General features: G+C 41.9%; 1 protein-coding gene across 3 annotated transcripts in view; it reads left to right on the forward strand.

Moving 5' to 3' along the window:
• The window catches only part of ptprb (protein tyrosine phosphatase receptor type b), a 124,732-nt gene that overhangs the window by 96,256 nt on the left and 12,630 nt on the right, over positions 1 to 15,846 (forward strand). For all 3 annotated transcript variants that reach the window (XM_070900207.1, XM_070900208.1, XM_070900209.1), the window contains 14 exons: positions 1,593 to 1,877; positions 3,426 to 3,704; positions 5,740 to 5,889; positions 7,686 to 7,929; positions 8,035 to 8,132; positions 8,301 to 8,406; positions 9,756 to 9,830; positions 9,943 to 9,960; positions 10,066 to 10,147; positions 10,265 to 10,355; positions 11,072 to 11,148; positions 11,277 to 11,411; positions 12,621 to 12,743; positions 13,006 to 13,169. In XM_070900207.1, the coding sequence (XP_070756308.1) occupies positions 1,593 to 1,877; positions 3,426 to 3,704; positions 5,740 to 5,889; positions 7,686 to 7,929; positions 8,035 to 8,132; positions 8,301 to 8,406; positions 9,756 to 9,830; positions 9,943 to 9,960; positions 10,066 to 10,147; positions 10,265 to 10,355; positions 11,072 to 11,148; positions 11,277 to 11,411; positions 12,621 to 12,743; positions 13,006 to 13,169 (1,927 nt within the window). The remainder of the gene's footprint in view (positions 1 to 1,592; positions 1,878 to 3,425; positions 3,705 to 5,739; positions 5,890 to 7,685; positions 7,930 to 8,034; positions 8,133 to 8,300; positions 8,407 to 9,755; positions 9,831 to 9,942; positions 9,961 to 10,065; positions 10,148 to 10,264; positions 10,356 to 11,071; positions 11,149 to 11,276; positions 11,412 to 12,620; positions 12,744 to 13,005; positions 13,170 to 15,846) is intronic.

Here is a 15,846-nt window from a genome sequence, read left to right on the forward strand (position 1 = left end):
TCAGCGGTGGAGTCGTGGTGACGTCACAGTGTGTGTGCGTCACCACGGGCTCTCCCCTCTGTTAAAGGGGAGAGATTCTATCATTTTTTAACTTTGGCCATTGGGCCACCAGAGAGGGTTTCAGCCGGGCCAGTGGCCTGGCACCCAAGAGGGGGTTCCAGGCTGCCCGTTGGAGGCCCGGCCGAACCCGGGGACAGTATTTTGCCGGCCGATCAGCAAGTCAGCCGGCAAAAAATTTAGCATTGCGGCCGTGACAGTCGGCCCTCCCCTTTAAGTCGGCCAGGGGCACTGTACGGCGGGGGAATCGACAGATTCAGGTGAAAATCAATGGGTAAGAATTTTTATTGCTTTTATATTGCATTGGCGGTGCAACCACTCGGGTGGGTTGGGGTTCAGGCCGAAAAATCCCCGACCTGAATTTAGGTCGGGTCGGTCAGTTGGTTGACCCCAATGCGGCGGCCATTCGATTTTTAGCAATGGCCGCCTCAAATGGGCATTAACAGCTCTCTTTGAGACCCTGAATTTCGGCCCCAGCACCTTTTCGCAAAACTAATTCATTTATCAAAATGGCACCAGGTCAGATCCGAAACAGATGCAGGTTTGAGTTGAAACAATGCTAACCGCCATCATTCTGAGCTAAAAGTTTCCCTCCCAAAGTGACAGTGCATTGAGTAAGCAGCTTCTGTTTACAGAAAGTAGTTCGGTTCAGGGTCGCTGCAAATTATGAACAAGTCATAAAATCCAAAATTTGACATCATTTAAAAATTTTAAAGGATGCAGTAATTTTTTTTCAGTTAGGAGTCCAGAAACAGATGTCACATTACAGCCTCAGGTAGAAGAGTATTTTTTGATTTCAACCATAACTTTACAAGAAGAAAATTGGTTCATTGTCTCGAAAATGAGAAAAACTATTTAGAAAGTTAATTCACAAGGAAGACACTGATTCATTGCAGAACTTGTTTTAAAATAGGTCTAGACTTCTCTTAATAACCAAGTCACTGCGGAGATAAAAATGCAGTTTAAGAAAAGATTATGAGCTCGGAATTTGATATAATAATTTATTTTATAACTTTGTGAGCCATAATCTTTACTTTTGTGCTTAGAAAAACTCTGATGTGCCCGATCTCCCAAAATGTCCAAGCTCATTGGTATTCATTACCGTGATCAGCTTTGACATGCTTCTGCACAGACAGAAATTAAACTTAATGAAGGCTAAAGTGTCTTTACAAAATCAGCTCCTTGTTAACTATCCCTTAGCTATGTGGTCCACACCACCGACAGTCTGTTTCACCCAACCCCATGCCCTGACCCTGCAAATCTCAGCAGGGTTAGAGCCAGTGGCGGCAGGCGGGTACATGCCAGCCTTTATCCCGTGAGGTAGTGCACTGAGGATTTTCTCAACCGCTATATAAATGCCAGTAGTTGTTGTAGTAGTCACGCAGCAAAGCTAAATGATTCTGATAGGAAGAGGTTGGAGATAAGCACATAAGTAATATATATATAAATATCCTCAATTAATATTGAAGGTAATGTAACAGTTTGATTAATATTTTGGTGTAACATTTTATTGATAATCTCCAATTTTCTCAAAGCCCCGAAGCGTCCGGGATCAGTGTCTTTCGCTGATGTTACAAACACTTCACTTGTCATCACGTGGCTCGGTCCTCCAGACTGGACGGATTATGATGACTTTGAGCTACAGTGGACTCCAAAAGATGCTCGAGTTGTTGTTTTTAACCCATACAACACGGTGAAATCAAAAGGACGTATCATACAGAAACTTCATCCTGGGCGGCACTACTCCTTCAGTGTGCGCACAGTCAGTGGGAAATCACTGAAATCCTTCAGTGAACCTGTTCAAGCTCATATAAGAACAAGTAAGTGATAACACAACTCCATTTTTTTATCATTGGCTGTTAAGAGTAAAAATAGACTGAATGTTGTAGCTATAACTCGGAGAAGAATGTATATTGAAAATACAATTGTGCTAACTTCCTGTAATGGATTAATGGGTGAATACACTGTGTGACATCACACTATACAGACCGGAAAGGTCCCAGCTTCTGGTCTCAGCAATTAGTTAGTGCCCCTGAACTAAGAAGGGTAAATAACTGAATCAGCCAGGATTACCATTCCTGATCCCACCTGCTGGAACGTTCATGTGCTTGATAGGATCAGCCTCCGCTGTAATGCCATCATGGTTGAATAACTCTCTGTACAAGCTCACATGAAGGTGAGGTATTGGAAGACTGCCAATACTCTGAGAATGGTACCCGAGCAAGAGAAACCACCTTCAGAGTGTGGATATCACAAAATCAAAAGTCCATATTTGATGTCTTAACTGGAGAGCAACAAAATAAGCTACAATATGTTTTCAGCGCACAAAATTGAAATAATGATTAAGAAGCAACCATTTGCTTCCATAACAACATTGTGTGAAGCACTTTTGTTTCAGCATGACGATCGCAGTATAAATTCAAGTATTAATATGTATTATTTAATTTTAACACTTGTTAAATCATTTGTTTTTCTTTGCTCGTTGATGAATTGTTGGATTATTGCCGTGTAAAGGGGTTTAGGCTAAATCTTCCCAAAAATAGGGTTTGTTGGATTATTAAAAGCTGGATTAAAGATTTATGTATTGGTTTTCCAAATCAAGTAATCTCAATATACTCGGCCTGAGCCTGAATTGAGACAACAGTTAAACCTTCTTACTGCCAACCTAAGTATGTCACCAAATCTACAATATTCAATGGGATATGACATTAAGGGATTTAAAAAAAACACACAAACCCAAACGTCCGCGTTTCCCACTGTCTCCCGGGTCCCCCCGCATCGTGCGGAAGGAAAACGGGAAAATCCAGCCTGTAGGTTCTGAGGGGTCATTTAAAGATGGGGAGGAACAATTCAGGAGACAGGAGAGGTTTAGCAAGCCAATTCCAGAGTTCGGGGCCATGAGTGTCGAGGGATTTGGCTGCAATGCTGGAAAGGAGAGGGGCGGGAGGACATAAAATAGGCTGAGCTGGAACACAGGAGGGAGCAAGCTGGGACATACAGCTGGAGAACAAAGGCGGGGAGGGTGACAAAGTTTGTAAATGAAGACCAAGATCTTGAAATCAAGATCTTGGGGCAGAGGAAGCCAATGGTGATAGGTAACTGGGACATAGAACAAGATAAATTGAAGCTTACCTAGGGCAAGTATGAGGAACCAGCAAGAAGGGCATTAGAGAAGTTCGGTCTCGACCACTCATGAGACTTTCAGTTCCGTTCAAGTGCCAGGTCAACTTGACAGGTTCTGACAAACCGGCCGCTACATTGAAAGTATTTTTTGCTGAATGCCATTCCTGTTGTCAAAATGGCATTAATGTAAATTCTACTATCTTTCGACTATTGCAAATGTTTCTATGTTATTTGTAACATTACAGAGCCTGACAAAATACAACATATCCGGTGTCGACCCCAGAGTTCCACTGCAGTCTCTTGTTCCTGGACGCATCCTGACTCAGACTACGATGGCTATGACATTGAATGCTACCACTATGACAAAAAGGAATTGGTGTACTCACGAAGAATCGAAAAGGAATTAGTTCAACACATTATCCAGGATCTCGAGCCAGACAAGAAATATTTAGTGGCTATAAAGGTTATCTCTGATAAAATGACCAGTGATGCTATTGAGGACAGTGTTATTACCATGATTGATAGTAAGTATTCGCAATCAAATATTCGGAAGCTTTTGTAAAAATGCTAAGCTTGTCCGAAAAATTCTAAGTGCAAAAGCAGTTTAATGACGCAGTCTGTTAAAGATTGGGGACATGCCTGTTAAATGCATAAGAACTAAGCAAAAAACAATGGGAACAGTATAGAATGGATGAAAATGGGCCACTTCCTGAAAAATAAATGATTGGTTTAGGTTGGTTAAACTATGCGGATTATATCAGTTTCAATAAACAAACAGAGTTTGTTGGTACTGTATATTGAAAGCTGAATGAAATATTTATGTATTGGTTTTCCAACTCAAGTACTTTCAGCAAACTCAGGCTGAACTTATCCGAAAGTTCCTGCTTTTTATGCATATGCCACAATTTCAGTTTATGTTTATCCTAGAACTGAGCTTGCAAGCCACAAACATAATTCCAGCTCTCTGTGTTTGAACACCCATGTTGAACGATAAGGGAGTCAAGGGTTATGGGGAGCGGGCGTGGAGTTGAGGCCAGGGTCAGATCAGCCATGATCTTATTGAAGGGACCAAATGGCTTACTCCTGCTCCTATTTCTTATGTTCTTATGTTTATGTATCTTACTTTGAAACTTGAGTACATTTTAAATTCATTTAAAATGATTTTTGTAGCTTCAACTTTTTAATGTTCTTTTAATTTACATCCCTTCCTCCATTTTATTCTTCATGGAATCCACTCATCGCTATGTCTATGACAGCATAATGAGCTGACTTATGTCAGCTTTCTTCCCCTACATGCCTTGAACCCTAGTATTCCCTAGGAGCAGAATACAGAGGAAACCTATTCCGAAGCTTTGGGAGGCCAGCTCAAAAGCCAACCAGTCTTGGGTCTCAAACTCTTGACCATCTGGTCTGCTATCTGTTTTACTGGGCCCCATACTTCAACTCTTAGATTGCTTCATCCTCTTCAAAAGGACTGCCTACTTTACAATCCTGAAACATTGCTACTTTGTCTTTCTTAACAGATGGCACCAGGGTTTGTCAACTGTTTATTAAATATTGTCACGTTAATCTTTAATAATTGCCCGATTTAGAATAACTCATTTCAGTTGAAGCTGTACATTGGGGTACATGTGACATCCCCAGAGCATAGTGTAATTGGGTTTGATAAACAGAACTCCCAGATACACATGATGGCTTCCCTCAAGGATGTATTTCAATTCCGTTCATTTAAAAAATGTATACAGCAGTGCATTCACTGGTTCTTGTGTGAAGTTCAATAGTGGAGTCTTTTAATTGTGCAGTTAATCTTTTCTTTAACATATCTCACTCCACGGTGTTTAATTACATAGAATGACACAGAATATACAGCAGAAAAACAGGCCATTCGGCCCAACTAGTCTGTACTGGTGTTTATACTCCACACGAGTCTCCTCCCATTCCAACTATCTTATCTCAGCCTTTCAGCATAGCTTTTGGCTCCATTTTTTCTCTCATGTACTTGTCTAGTTTCCTTTTGAAAGCATCCAAGCTATTTTCCTCAACCACTTCCTTTGGTAGCGAGTTCCACATTCTAACCACTCTCTGGGTAAGAAATCTTTTCCACATTTCCCTATTGGATTTATTAGCAACCATCTTGTATTTATGGCCCCTAGTTTTGGATTCTCCCACAAGTGGAAACATTCTCTCCATATCTCTACCCTGTCATATCTCTCATAATTTAATGAGCAAAAACATGACACAGTAGCTTGGTACCTTAGGCCAGCCCACACTGTAATATGTGTGCGCACTAGGTCCATGCAGCAGAGCTGGTCTCCAGTTGTCTCGGTTAATCCTTGCCACTGGACCAAGACCTAGCTCTGTCAAGCCCGTGTGGTGACTGGTGTGCAACGGCCACCACACGTTAAGAAAATTCACGCATGGACATCTTCCACCCTTCAGGATGTAGTTCGGGACCGCCTCATTTCAAGGGACCGCCTATGATGACCATAGATGATGAGTTTTATTCAGTGCGGACATAACGTTTATGACAAAAGATAACTAAATATATTTTCCCCTCAGGTCCACCTCCTCCACCTTCACATATCCGAGTTGATGACAAAGCAGTCATCATTACCAAATCCACCATACATTTCAATTTTAATTGCAGCTGGTTCAGTGATGTCAATGGAGCCATAAAGTACTTCACTGTGATAGTGTATGAATCAGAAGGTAAGAATTATCTGACGTGATTTGCGCTGTTAACTAATACTGGTAAACATTTACATAAGTCCAAAAAAGACGTGAGTCAATTTTACAAACGGCACTCTAGATTGGGACGCTCGTCCGCCAGGAACACAGATCAGGACATCACGGGCTTGTCATAATACTACATCCAAAACTATGGGGAGTGTCGGCCTTATAGTGCTAGGGCTGTGTTTGTGGTGTGGGGCAGGCTTGATGGTCTTTTCCTGCCCGTCAATTTCATATGTTCGTAAGTTTCCTGCCCATTGACCATGATTGCGGGACAAAGGTTCCTTGTTAACATAGAATAAGCTCGGTAGGGAGGACAGAAGTAAGCATAATTATTGAATTTCAAACTGCATTTGAATGTTAAATTCTAGTATTATTATGGATGCCATGTGTAGTTTAAAGAGGGTTGAGAAAACAATTATTTTGGATTTGGACTGATTTGAATTAGATCTATTTCCAACCACGACATATTCATCTCCATTAAGTCTCAGGCATTGTGGCTGAGCTATCATCAACCCCCACACCTGCCACACAACCACCATTCCCCCACCCCCCACCAAACTTGAAAAAATTCATACAATTAGTATGACCAGCCATGATCTTATTGAATGGCTGAGCAGGCTCGAGGGACCAAATGGCCTACTCCTGCTCCTATTTCTTATGTTCTTAGTAATTGGTAAAAGAACTATTTTGTGGTCCTGAAACTCCACTATTTGCATTAGCTGCCACAAATAGAAAATTAGATAGACCGGAGCCAAACTATAATGGCCCGGAATTTGTGGCCTGGATGACGGTGAATCGGCAGCATTCACCGCCATTCCGGCTGTGAAACTGACCGCAACTTCGGGATTTGGCACAGGCGCATGCGGAAATCCTGAAGTTGCTGCCTGTTGATGACAGCTCCAAAACTGGCTGTGGTCTGCACCATAGTGTAAGCTTTTTATGGGTTTGGTAAGGGACTGTGTATTTAAGCTAAGAGAACCATGCAGTAAGTATTGGAACAAGAATAAGCCTGGCCAAGAAACCTTGTACTCAAAAAATATAAAGGAAGAAATGTAACATAGAAATTATAACACAGAAACATGCTGTTTGTCCCAACCAGTTTATGTTGGTGTTTACCTGACATGTCAGCAGTAAAAGAAAAAGACTTGCATTTATATAGCGCCTTTCATGACCGCCAGACTTCCCAAAGCACTTTACAGCCAATTAAGTACTTTTTGAAATGTAGCCACTGTTGTAATGCAGGAAACGTGACAGCCATTTGCGCACAGCAAGCTCCCACAAACAGAACTGTGATAATTCCCAGATACTCCGTTTTTGTTCTGTTGATTGAGCGATAAATATTGGCCAGGACACTGGGGATAACTCCCCTGCTCTTCTTCAAAATAGTGCTATGGGATCTTTTACATCCACCTGAGAGAACAAACAGTGAAAGATCTGAAAGATAACAACTCCAACAGTGCAGCATGCCCTCAGCACTGCACTGGAGTGTCAGCCTAGATTTTTGTGTTCAAGTCTCTGGAGTGGGACTTGAACTGACAACCTTCTGACTCAGAGGCGAGGGTGCTACCCACTGAGCCACAACTGACCCTTAAGGATGTAAAAAACAAAAGAAAATGCTGCAAATTTGGAATAAAAACAGAAAATGCCGGAAACATACAGCAGGCCAATCAGGATCTACAAAGAAGTTAACAGTTTGGATTGTGTCCTTCAACAGAGCTTTGCACTGAAGTGATGTGATTTAGTTCAATATGACTAATTTGTTCTGTTTTTAGGTACTGAAAATTCAAAGCCAGAGAAACAGCACCCCTTGCCATCTTATCTGGAATACAAACATAACACCTCGGTCAGAAACTACCAGACAAATTATTTTTCAAGCAAATGCACAGAAAATACTGATGGCACCTTTCAATCCTTTGAAATAAAAATTGGAGCTCAGATGGACAGGCTGGGAGGGAAATGTGAGACGGATCAGAAGATATTCTGCGATGGGCCCTTAAAATCCAGAACATCATACAGGTCGGACTTCTTCGAAGCATGAGCTCCTCTCTATATACTCTCTCAAAGTTTTTGTATTGAAAATGTTACAAATGTGTGAAACTAATACATGGATTACTCTTTTAGAATCAGTGTTCGTGCCTTCACTCAACTGTTTGATGAAGATATGAGCAGTCCTTTATTTTCAGACACCTATTTCTCCTTGCCTATAACGACTGAGTCAGGTAGGTCCTGCCTTGTGCAGACCAATGTAAATTTCATAGTGGGGCAAACAGTTTCACCTTTCCTTGTGTTAACTCAGTAGCCCCCCAATCAATACTTGACACATATTGATAGGGATTTTAACCTGCTTCGATCAAAATGGATGACCGAGTTTTATGTCCTGTCTTTAGAGCCTCTCTTTGGCGTCATAGAAGGAGCAAGCGCTGGTGTGTTTCTGATTGTTGTACTCATTTCAGTCATGGCTATAATAGTTTGCAGAAGAAAAGTGAAACCAGCGTGAGTATTTTGGCATTTTTATGGTAAACCTGTTATTTCATATTGATCTGTTTGAGATTCTGAAGCTTCTTGTGCCGTGAAAATCATCGGCACTGCTCCCGCACCACCAGTGTTACTTTGCCGGACATACAGCGGAAACCCGCCAACCGAGATTTCCGCTGCACTGCCGGCAATGTACCGGTGACAGAGCGAGAACAGCTCCGAGGAATCTCTTGATCATAGTCTATTGCGCCACAGCAGGATTCAGTGGTATAAATGTCCATCTTTGACACTCTCTCAGCACATAAGGCTCTGCATCGGAAGAGTTAAAGACAACAGCTTACTCCACTGACCTTTGCTCTGAGGTTACAGTATTCTTTACATGACTATCTTTTGTTTAATTGCTGGGGCCAGGATAAATCTGAATGCTGTATTGTTTAAATTGGGCGTGAATTTCCTCGGAGCTCCTCTCACTACTCCACCGTAACTTTCCTGGAAGTGCGGCAGAATGCCTGTTTACACGGGTAAGTGGGGTTTCCGGCGTGCTTCCGGCGAAGTTACGGCAATAGAGCAGGTTCAGCTCTGAGGAAATTCCCGCCCATTGCATGGTGCAAAACGTCTGACATAATCTAATAAAATCTAATTGAAGTTTTCAAGATTGTGAAGGCAATTCACAAAGTTGATCCAAGCATATTACTCCTTACGGTGAGGGGTTCAATTACCAAAGGAGACAAGTTAAAAATTCGAAATTAAACAACAGTCGGGCAGAACTTTTATATACAAAGCGTAATGAGAGGTGTGGAATAATATACCAAGGAAGGTCACTCATGTAGGCAGGATAAATGGGTTCAAAAATTAATTGGATGATTATTGAAGTGTAAAAAATTATGAGAGGCCTAGATAGATTGGGTAGGAAGGACCTATTTCCTTTGGCAGAGGGGTCAACAATAGATTTAAAGTAATTGGTAGGAGGTTTAGAGGGGTTTTGAGGGGATTGTTTTTCACCCAGAGGGTGGTGGGGGTCTGGGACACACTGCCTGAATGTGTGGCAGAGGCAGAAACCCTCACAATATTTAAAAAGTACTTGGATGTGCACTTGAAGTGCCGTAACCTACAAGGCTACGGACCAAGAGCTGGAAAGTGTGATTAGGCTGGATAGCTCTTTGTTGGCTGGCACAGACATGATGGGCCAAAACGGCTTCCTTCCGTGCTGCAAATTTCTATAATTCTATGACTTTCTGGAGAAAGGATGAGTTAAAGAATACAGTGCGAAGCTCGATAAGTGGGATTGATCTGTCAAAAAGGAGAAGGCTTGTTGGGCTGATGCCATTTTCCCTGTACCTAAAAATTCTAATGTTCAATCTATTTAGGAATACTGAGCCTAGACCTTCATCAAAGCCAAAAGACAGGCCATCATCTGTTAATGTCCCTCTTGTACAGGGGAGGTAAGAACTCTCTTATTCCACAGCTCCACTGTAACAGCTTGCTTTTTTTCTAAACTAGATCATTTGAAATAAAAATACTCACTGCGATATTTTTTTCTCTTTTCCTTTCCAGTAAACCTCCAATCTCCAGGTTTGTTTCAATGTTATTTATTATTGACATCTGGATCACAGTGCATTTATTGAAATTATGATTAATGTTGTTTCTTGCAAATCAACTCTTCCAAATTCATTTCAGAGAAATTACGGCAAACCAGTTTGATACTCAGTTTACCAAACTACAAGCAGATTCCAGCTATCTCCTGTCTGAGGAGTATGAGGTAGGGCTGCAGTTTTTATCTATTTATAAATATTTTTGTGTGATGAGAGGGAACATTAATTTTTTTTAAAACCCTCCCTGATCATATTATACTGAGTTATTGCTTTTTCTTTGAAAGGATTTAAAAGATGTTGGAAGAAACCAGTCTTTTGACACAGCACTTTTACCCGAGAATAGAGGAAAAAATCGATACAACAATATTCTGCCTTGTAAGTGTAATGTTTCTCATGTCACAAGCTGTTACAGATGGTGCAGTCTTGAGCTATAGTGTTAACTAATCTCGAAATATTTTATAATTTGAGCACAAGAGTGCTGATGCTGTTGCATCTTAGATTTATCTTTGATCTTAATTGTACAGTCTGCTTTAAAGTCTACTTTAATACTCTTTTCTCTCAGTGTCAGCTTGGCTCAGTTGATAGCACTTCTGTTTCTGAGTCAGAAGGCTGTGCATTCGAACCGCACTCCAAGACTTGACCCCAGGTTCAGTACTGAGGGAGTGCAGCTCCTTGGATGAAACATTAAGCTGAGGCCCTCTCTCTTCCCCTGGTTCAGGAGGACATTAAAAGTCCCATGGCACTCAATCAACCAACACAGATTAACTAGTCATTCAGTTCATTGTTGCTTGTGGGATCTTACAGAGTGCAAAATGGCTGCTAAATTTGCCTACATAACAACAGGAACTTAACTACAAAGTAACTAATTCTATGTGAATTCTTTTGGGATGTTTGAGAGAGGTGATACGGTACTATATAAATGCATCCCAACAGCCCCAGTAGATGCAGCAATGCTCCATTTTGGCATTTTAGGTTAAATTATCTTAATTATACGTTAAACACAGTGATTTTTGTGTATTAATATAATCAATATTCAGGCACAAAACAATAGTTTGCTATTTTTTCATGATTCTGTTATTGTTTTCTACTAGATGACTCAACAAGGGTAAAAATAACCTACATCGATGATGACCCTTGTTCAGATTACATCAACGCCAGTTATATACCAGTAAGCTGGACAATTGTTTCACTGTAGTTATTTTATATTGCTCAGTTATTTTCTGTATTTGAGCATCATTTAGATTTTAGCTGATGCGATTCAGTATGTATAATATAACCTGACTTTGGGAATTTTAGGGATGCAATTTTCGAAGGGAATACATTGCCACTCAAGGCCCTCTACCTGGCACCAAAGATGACTTCTGGAAAATGGTTTGGGAACAAAACGTTCATAATATTGTGATGGTCACACAATGCGTAGAAAAGGGAAGGGTAAGCATTGAATATTACTATTCCTTTCAAAACATTTGTACTGCTTGCAAATAATTTAATATGAATGTAGGTCTGGTAGGTATGTTAAAACATGAAGAAGTACAGTAGTGTAGTGGTTATGTTACTGGATTAATAATTCAGAGAACGTGAATTCAGATCCCACCATGGCAGCTTGAGAATTTGAAGTCAGTGAAAAAATATCTGGAAATATAGAAGCTGGTATCTGTAAAAGTGTCAGCTGTGGCTCAGTGGGTAGCACACTTGCCTCTGAGTCAGAAGGTTGTGGGTTCAAGTCCCACTCCAGGGACTTGAGCACATAAATCTAGGCTGATACTCCAGTGCAGTGCTGCGGGAGTACTGTACTGTCGGAGGTGCAGTCTTTCAGATGAGATGTTAAACCAAGGCCCTGCTCTCTAGTGGACGTAAACGATCCCATGGCACTATTTCGAAGAAAAGCAGGGGAGTTATTCCTGGTGTCCTGGCCATTATTTATCCCTCAATCAACATAACAAAACAGATTATCTGGTCATTATCACATTGCTGTTTGTGGGAGCTTGCTGTGTGCAAATTGACTGCCGCGTCTCCCACATTAGAACAGTGACTGCACTTCAAAAAGTACTTCATTGGCTGTAAAATGCTTTGGTTCGCCTGGTGGTCGTGAAAGGTGCTATATAAATGCAAGTCTTTCTTTCATAAAGCTATGGGATTGTTGTAAAAATCCAACTGGTCCTTTAGGGAATGCAAACTGCCGTCATTACCCGGTCTGGCCTAATTGTGACTCCAGTCCCACACTGTGGTTGATTTTAAATTGCCCTCTGAAGTGGCCTAACGTGTCGCTCTGTTGTATCAAAACAGAAGGAGACCCACAGCCACCTTCTCAGAGCAACTGGGGATGGGCGATAAATGCCGGCCTTGCCAGCGACACCCACATCCCGAGAATAAACATTTTTTAGTGCATGGAGGTTCCACAGTTCCCTGCTGCAACAGGAAAAGATCAATGAAACCCCCAGAGAAGCAGCATAATTGACTGTTTATATCATTTCTCTGGGGTTTCGGGCAAAGTTACTACAGGACATCAGAAGAACCCACATGTAAATTCAGGGGGAGATTTTTGAGACTCATTCATACACTGAAATTACAACTGCCTACATGTTGGTTTGGCGTACACTTAAATCCTGGTGACAGTTTGCTTTGTGTTTTCACAAACAGGTAAAATGTGATCATTACTGGCCCTTTGATCACGATGCTTTGTATTATGGAGATCTCATTGTCCAGATGCTGTCAGAATCTGTCTTACCAGAATGGACAATCAGAGAATTCAAAATATGCAATGTAAGGATCTTTGAATGCTTTTTAAAAATATTCAGCGATCGAATTGAGTTTCATTAAAGTTTTGTGTCTCCAACTTTTTCAACCATAAGATGTAAATGTATTTATGGTTTCATTATAGAAAGCAGGTTTCCTGTTATACCAAATTAAACAATGTTCGATATGTATTTACATATATACACTCAGCCAGTTTATTCACAGCAGTTTGTGATAAAAGGATGCCAGCAATATGACTGCAGTTAAGAATCTTGTTCTTGTTATTTAGGAGGACCAACTTGACTGTGCTCGAATTGTTCGTCACTTTCACTACACAGTTTGGCCAGATCATGGTGTGCCCGAAACAGCACAATCTTTAATCCAGTTTGTGCGGACAGTGAGAGATTATATTAACAGAACACCAAATTCTGGACCCACAGTTATACATTGCAGGTACGAGGTGTTGGCGATATTTTCTGTTTCACAACTTTGCTTTCTGCCGGTGAGCTGCAGAGTAAATACTGTGGAGAGCAATCATCCATATGAGGTGATGGGGGCAGTTTTTGGCAACATGTGCAGGCGCGAACGATCCTCCGAGGTGGCCAAGATGGGGTCTTGAGCTGAAACAACAGTTTAGCCCAGGCTTAGCGCAAGACTCCATCTTGGTAAAAGAGTTGAAGCACTCACTAGGAACAGCCTCCCAGAACCCCGTTAAGAAAAGAACCACTTGGATTTATATAGTGCCTTTCACGACCACCGGACGTCTCAAAGCACTTTACAGCCAATGAAGTACTTTTGGAGTGTAGTCACTGTTGTAATGTAGGAAACGCAGCAGCCAATTTGCACACAGCAAGCTCCCACAAACAGCAATGTGATAATGACTAGATAATCTGGATTTTTTTTGTTCTGTTGATTGAGGGATAAATGTTGGCCAGGACACCGGGGATAACCCCCCTGCTCTTCTTCAAAATAGTGCCATGGGATCTTTTACGTCCACTCGACAGAGCAGACGAAGCCTTGGTTTAACATCTCATCCAAAAGATGGCACCTCCTACAATGCAGTGCTGGAGTGTCAGCTAAGATTTTTTTTGTGCTCCAATCCCTGGAGTGGGACTTGAACCCACAACCTTCTGACTCAGTGGTGAGAATGCTACCCACTGAGCCACAGCTGACATTGTCACTTAAAATGCCTGTTAGCATTCACTAAGGAGACTGCACAGCACTTTGATGGCTAGCGCTTGCCCTAACACCCTCACCTAACAGCGACCAGCTGGTTGGGAGTAAACAAGGCGCTGATGTGGAATTCAAGCACCACTTAAAGAGATACCACCTTGTCATGTTCACTTGATGCTGGGGCTGCAACGAGGACCTCTGAAATAAATCAGGAGACTTTCTGGAACACTTTGTCAAGACTTCACCAACACTCCAGCAACATGTATTCTGCAAATTCTCTGAGGATTTCATCTGAAAAGAGAAGTACTGTGCTGCTCGACCTTATTAGACAACTTATAGGAGTCAACAGGATAAAGGGAGAGCTTGGTCATGTGAATCTTGCTAAGGGGATGCCTTGGTCCTCAGGAGGAATTAAAGGAGGAGATGAGGCCAGGCAGGACAGCACCGGCTGATGTAGGAGAGAGGGACTGGAAGACGAGGTGGCATCCTTCCCTCCTGTGGGTACATCCCTCCTTTGCTGGACCTTCTACACCAGGACCTCCAGTGCTGCGTCCGAGAATGTCGCTCAGTCCCTGAGCCATACAGTAATGTGTCGCTGTGTGCCAACCAGCACACTCCACAACTTCAGTGGAAATGGGTACGAGGAGCCCACATATACTGCACCACGAAAATTGTGTCTAATCAGTACTTGAGTGCTAAACCTGCAGTCTTGTTTAATACCACCAGGCAAGTTAAAATTATGGTAATCGGCAATTAGGACCAAAATTGTGATGTTAAAACCAGACTTTCAAGCAGGCGCGTCTAAGTAAAGACAAACGTAGGTCCCCTGCAGTCAGAATCAGGGGAAGTCATAACGGGGAACAAAGAAATGGCAGACCAATTGAACAAGTACTTTGGTTCGGTATTCACTAAGGAGGACACAAACAACCTTCCGGATATAAAAGGAGTCATAGGGTCTAGTAAGAAGGAGAAACTGAGGGAAATCCTTATTAGTCGGGAAATTGTGTTGGGGAAATTGATGGGATTGAAGGCCGATAAATCCCCAGGGCCTGATGGACTGCATCCCAGAGTACTTAAGGAGGTGGCCTTGGAAATACTGGATGCATTGACAGTCATTTTCCAACATTCCATAGACTCTGGATCAGTTCCTATCGAGTGGAGGGTAGCCAATGTAACCCCACTTTTTAAAAAAGGAGGGAGAGAGAAAACAGGGAATTATAGACCGGTCAGCCTGACATCAGTAGTGGGTAAAATGATGGAATCAATTATTAAGGATGTCATAGCAGCACATTTGGAAAGAGGTGACATGATAGGTCCAAGTCAGCATGGATTTGTGAAAGGGAAATCATGCTTGACAAATCTTCTGGAATTTTTTGAGGATGTTTCCAGTAGAGTGGACAAAGGAGAACCAGTTGATGTGATATATTTGAACTTTCAGAAGGCTTTCGACAAGGTCCCACACAAGAGATTAATGTGCAAAGTTAAAGCACATGGGATTGGGGGTAGTGTGCTGACATGGATTGAGAACTGGTTGTCAGACAGGAAGCAAAGAGTAGGAGTAAATGGGTACTTTTCAGAATGGCAGGCAGTGACTAGTGGGGTACCGCAAGGTTCTGTGCTGGGGCCCCAGTTGTTTACATTGTACATTAATGATTTAGACGAGGGGATTAAATGTAATATCTCCAAATTTGCGGATGACACTAAGTTGGGTGGCAGTGTGAGCTGCGAAGAGGATGCTATGAGGCTGCAGAGTGACTTGGATAGGTTAGGTGAGTGGGCAAATGCATGGCAGATGAAGTATAATGTGGATAAATGTGAGGTTATCCACTTTGATGGTAAAAACAGAGAGACAGACTATTATCTGAATGGTGACAGATTAGGAAAAGTGGAGCTGCAACGAGACCTGGATGTCATGGTACATCAGTCATTGAAGGTTGGCATGCAGGTGGTTAAGAAA

The sequence above is a fragment of the Pristiophorus japonicus genome, chromosome 15 (assembly GCF_044704955.1).
Source record: "Pristiophorus japonicus isolate sPriJap1 chromosome 15, sPriJap1.hap1, whole genome shotgun sequence".
Classification (NCBI taxonomy): domain Eukaryota; kingdom Metazoa; phylum Chordata; class Chondrichthyes; family Pristiophoridae; genus Pristiophorus; species Pristiophorus japonicus.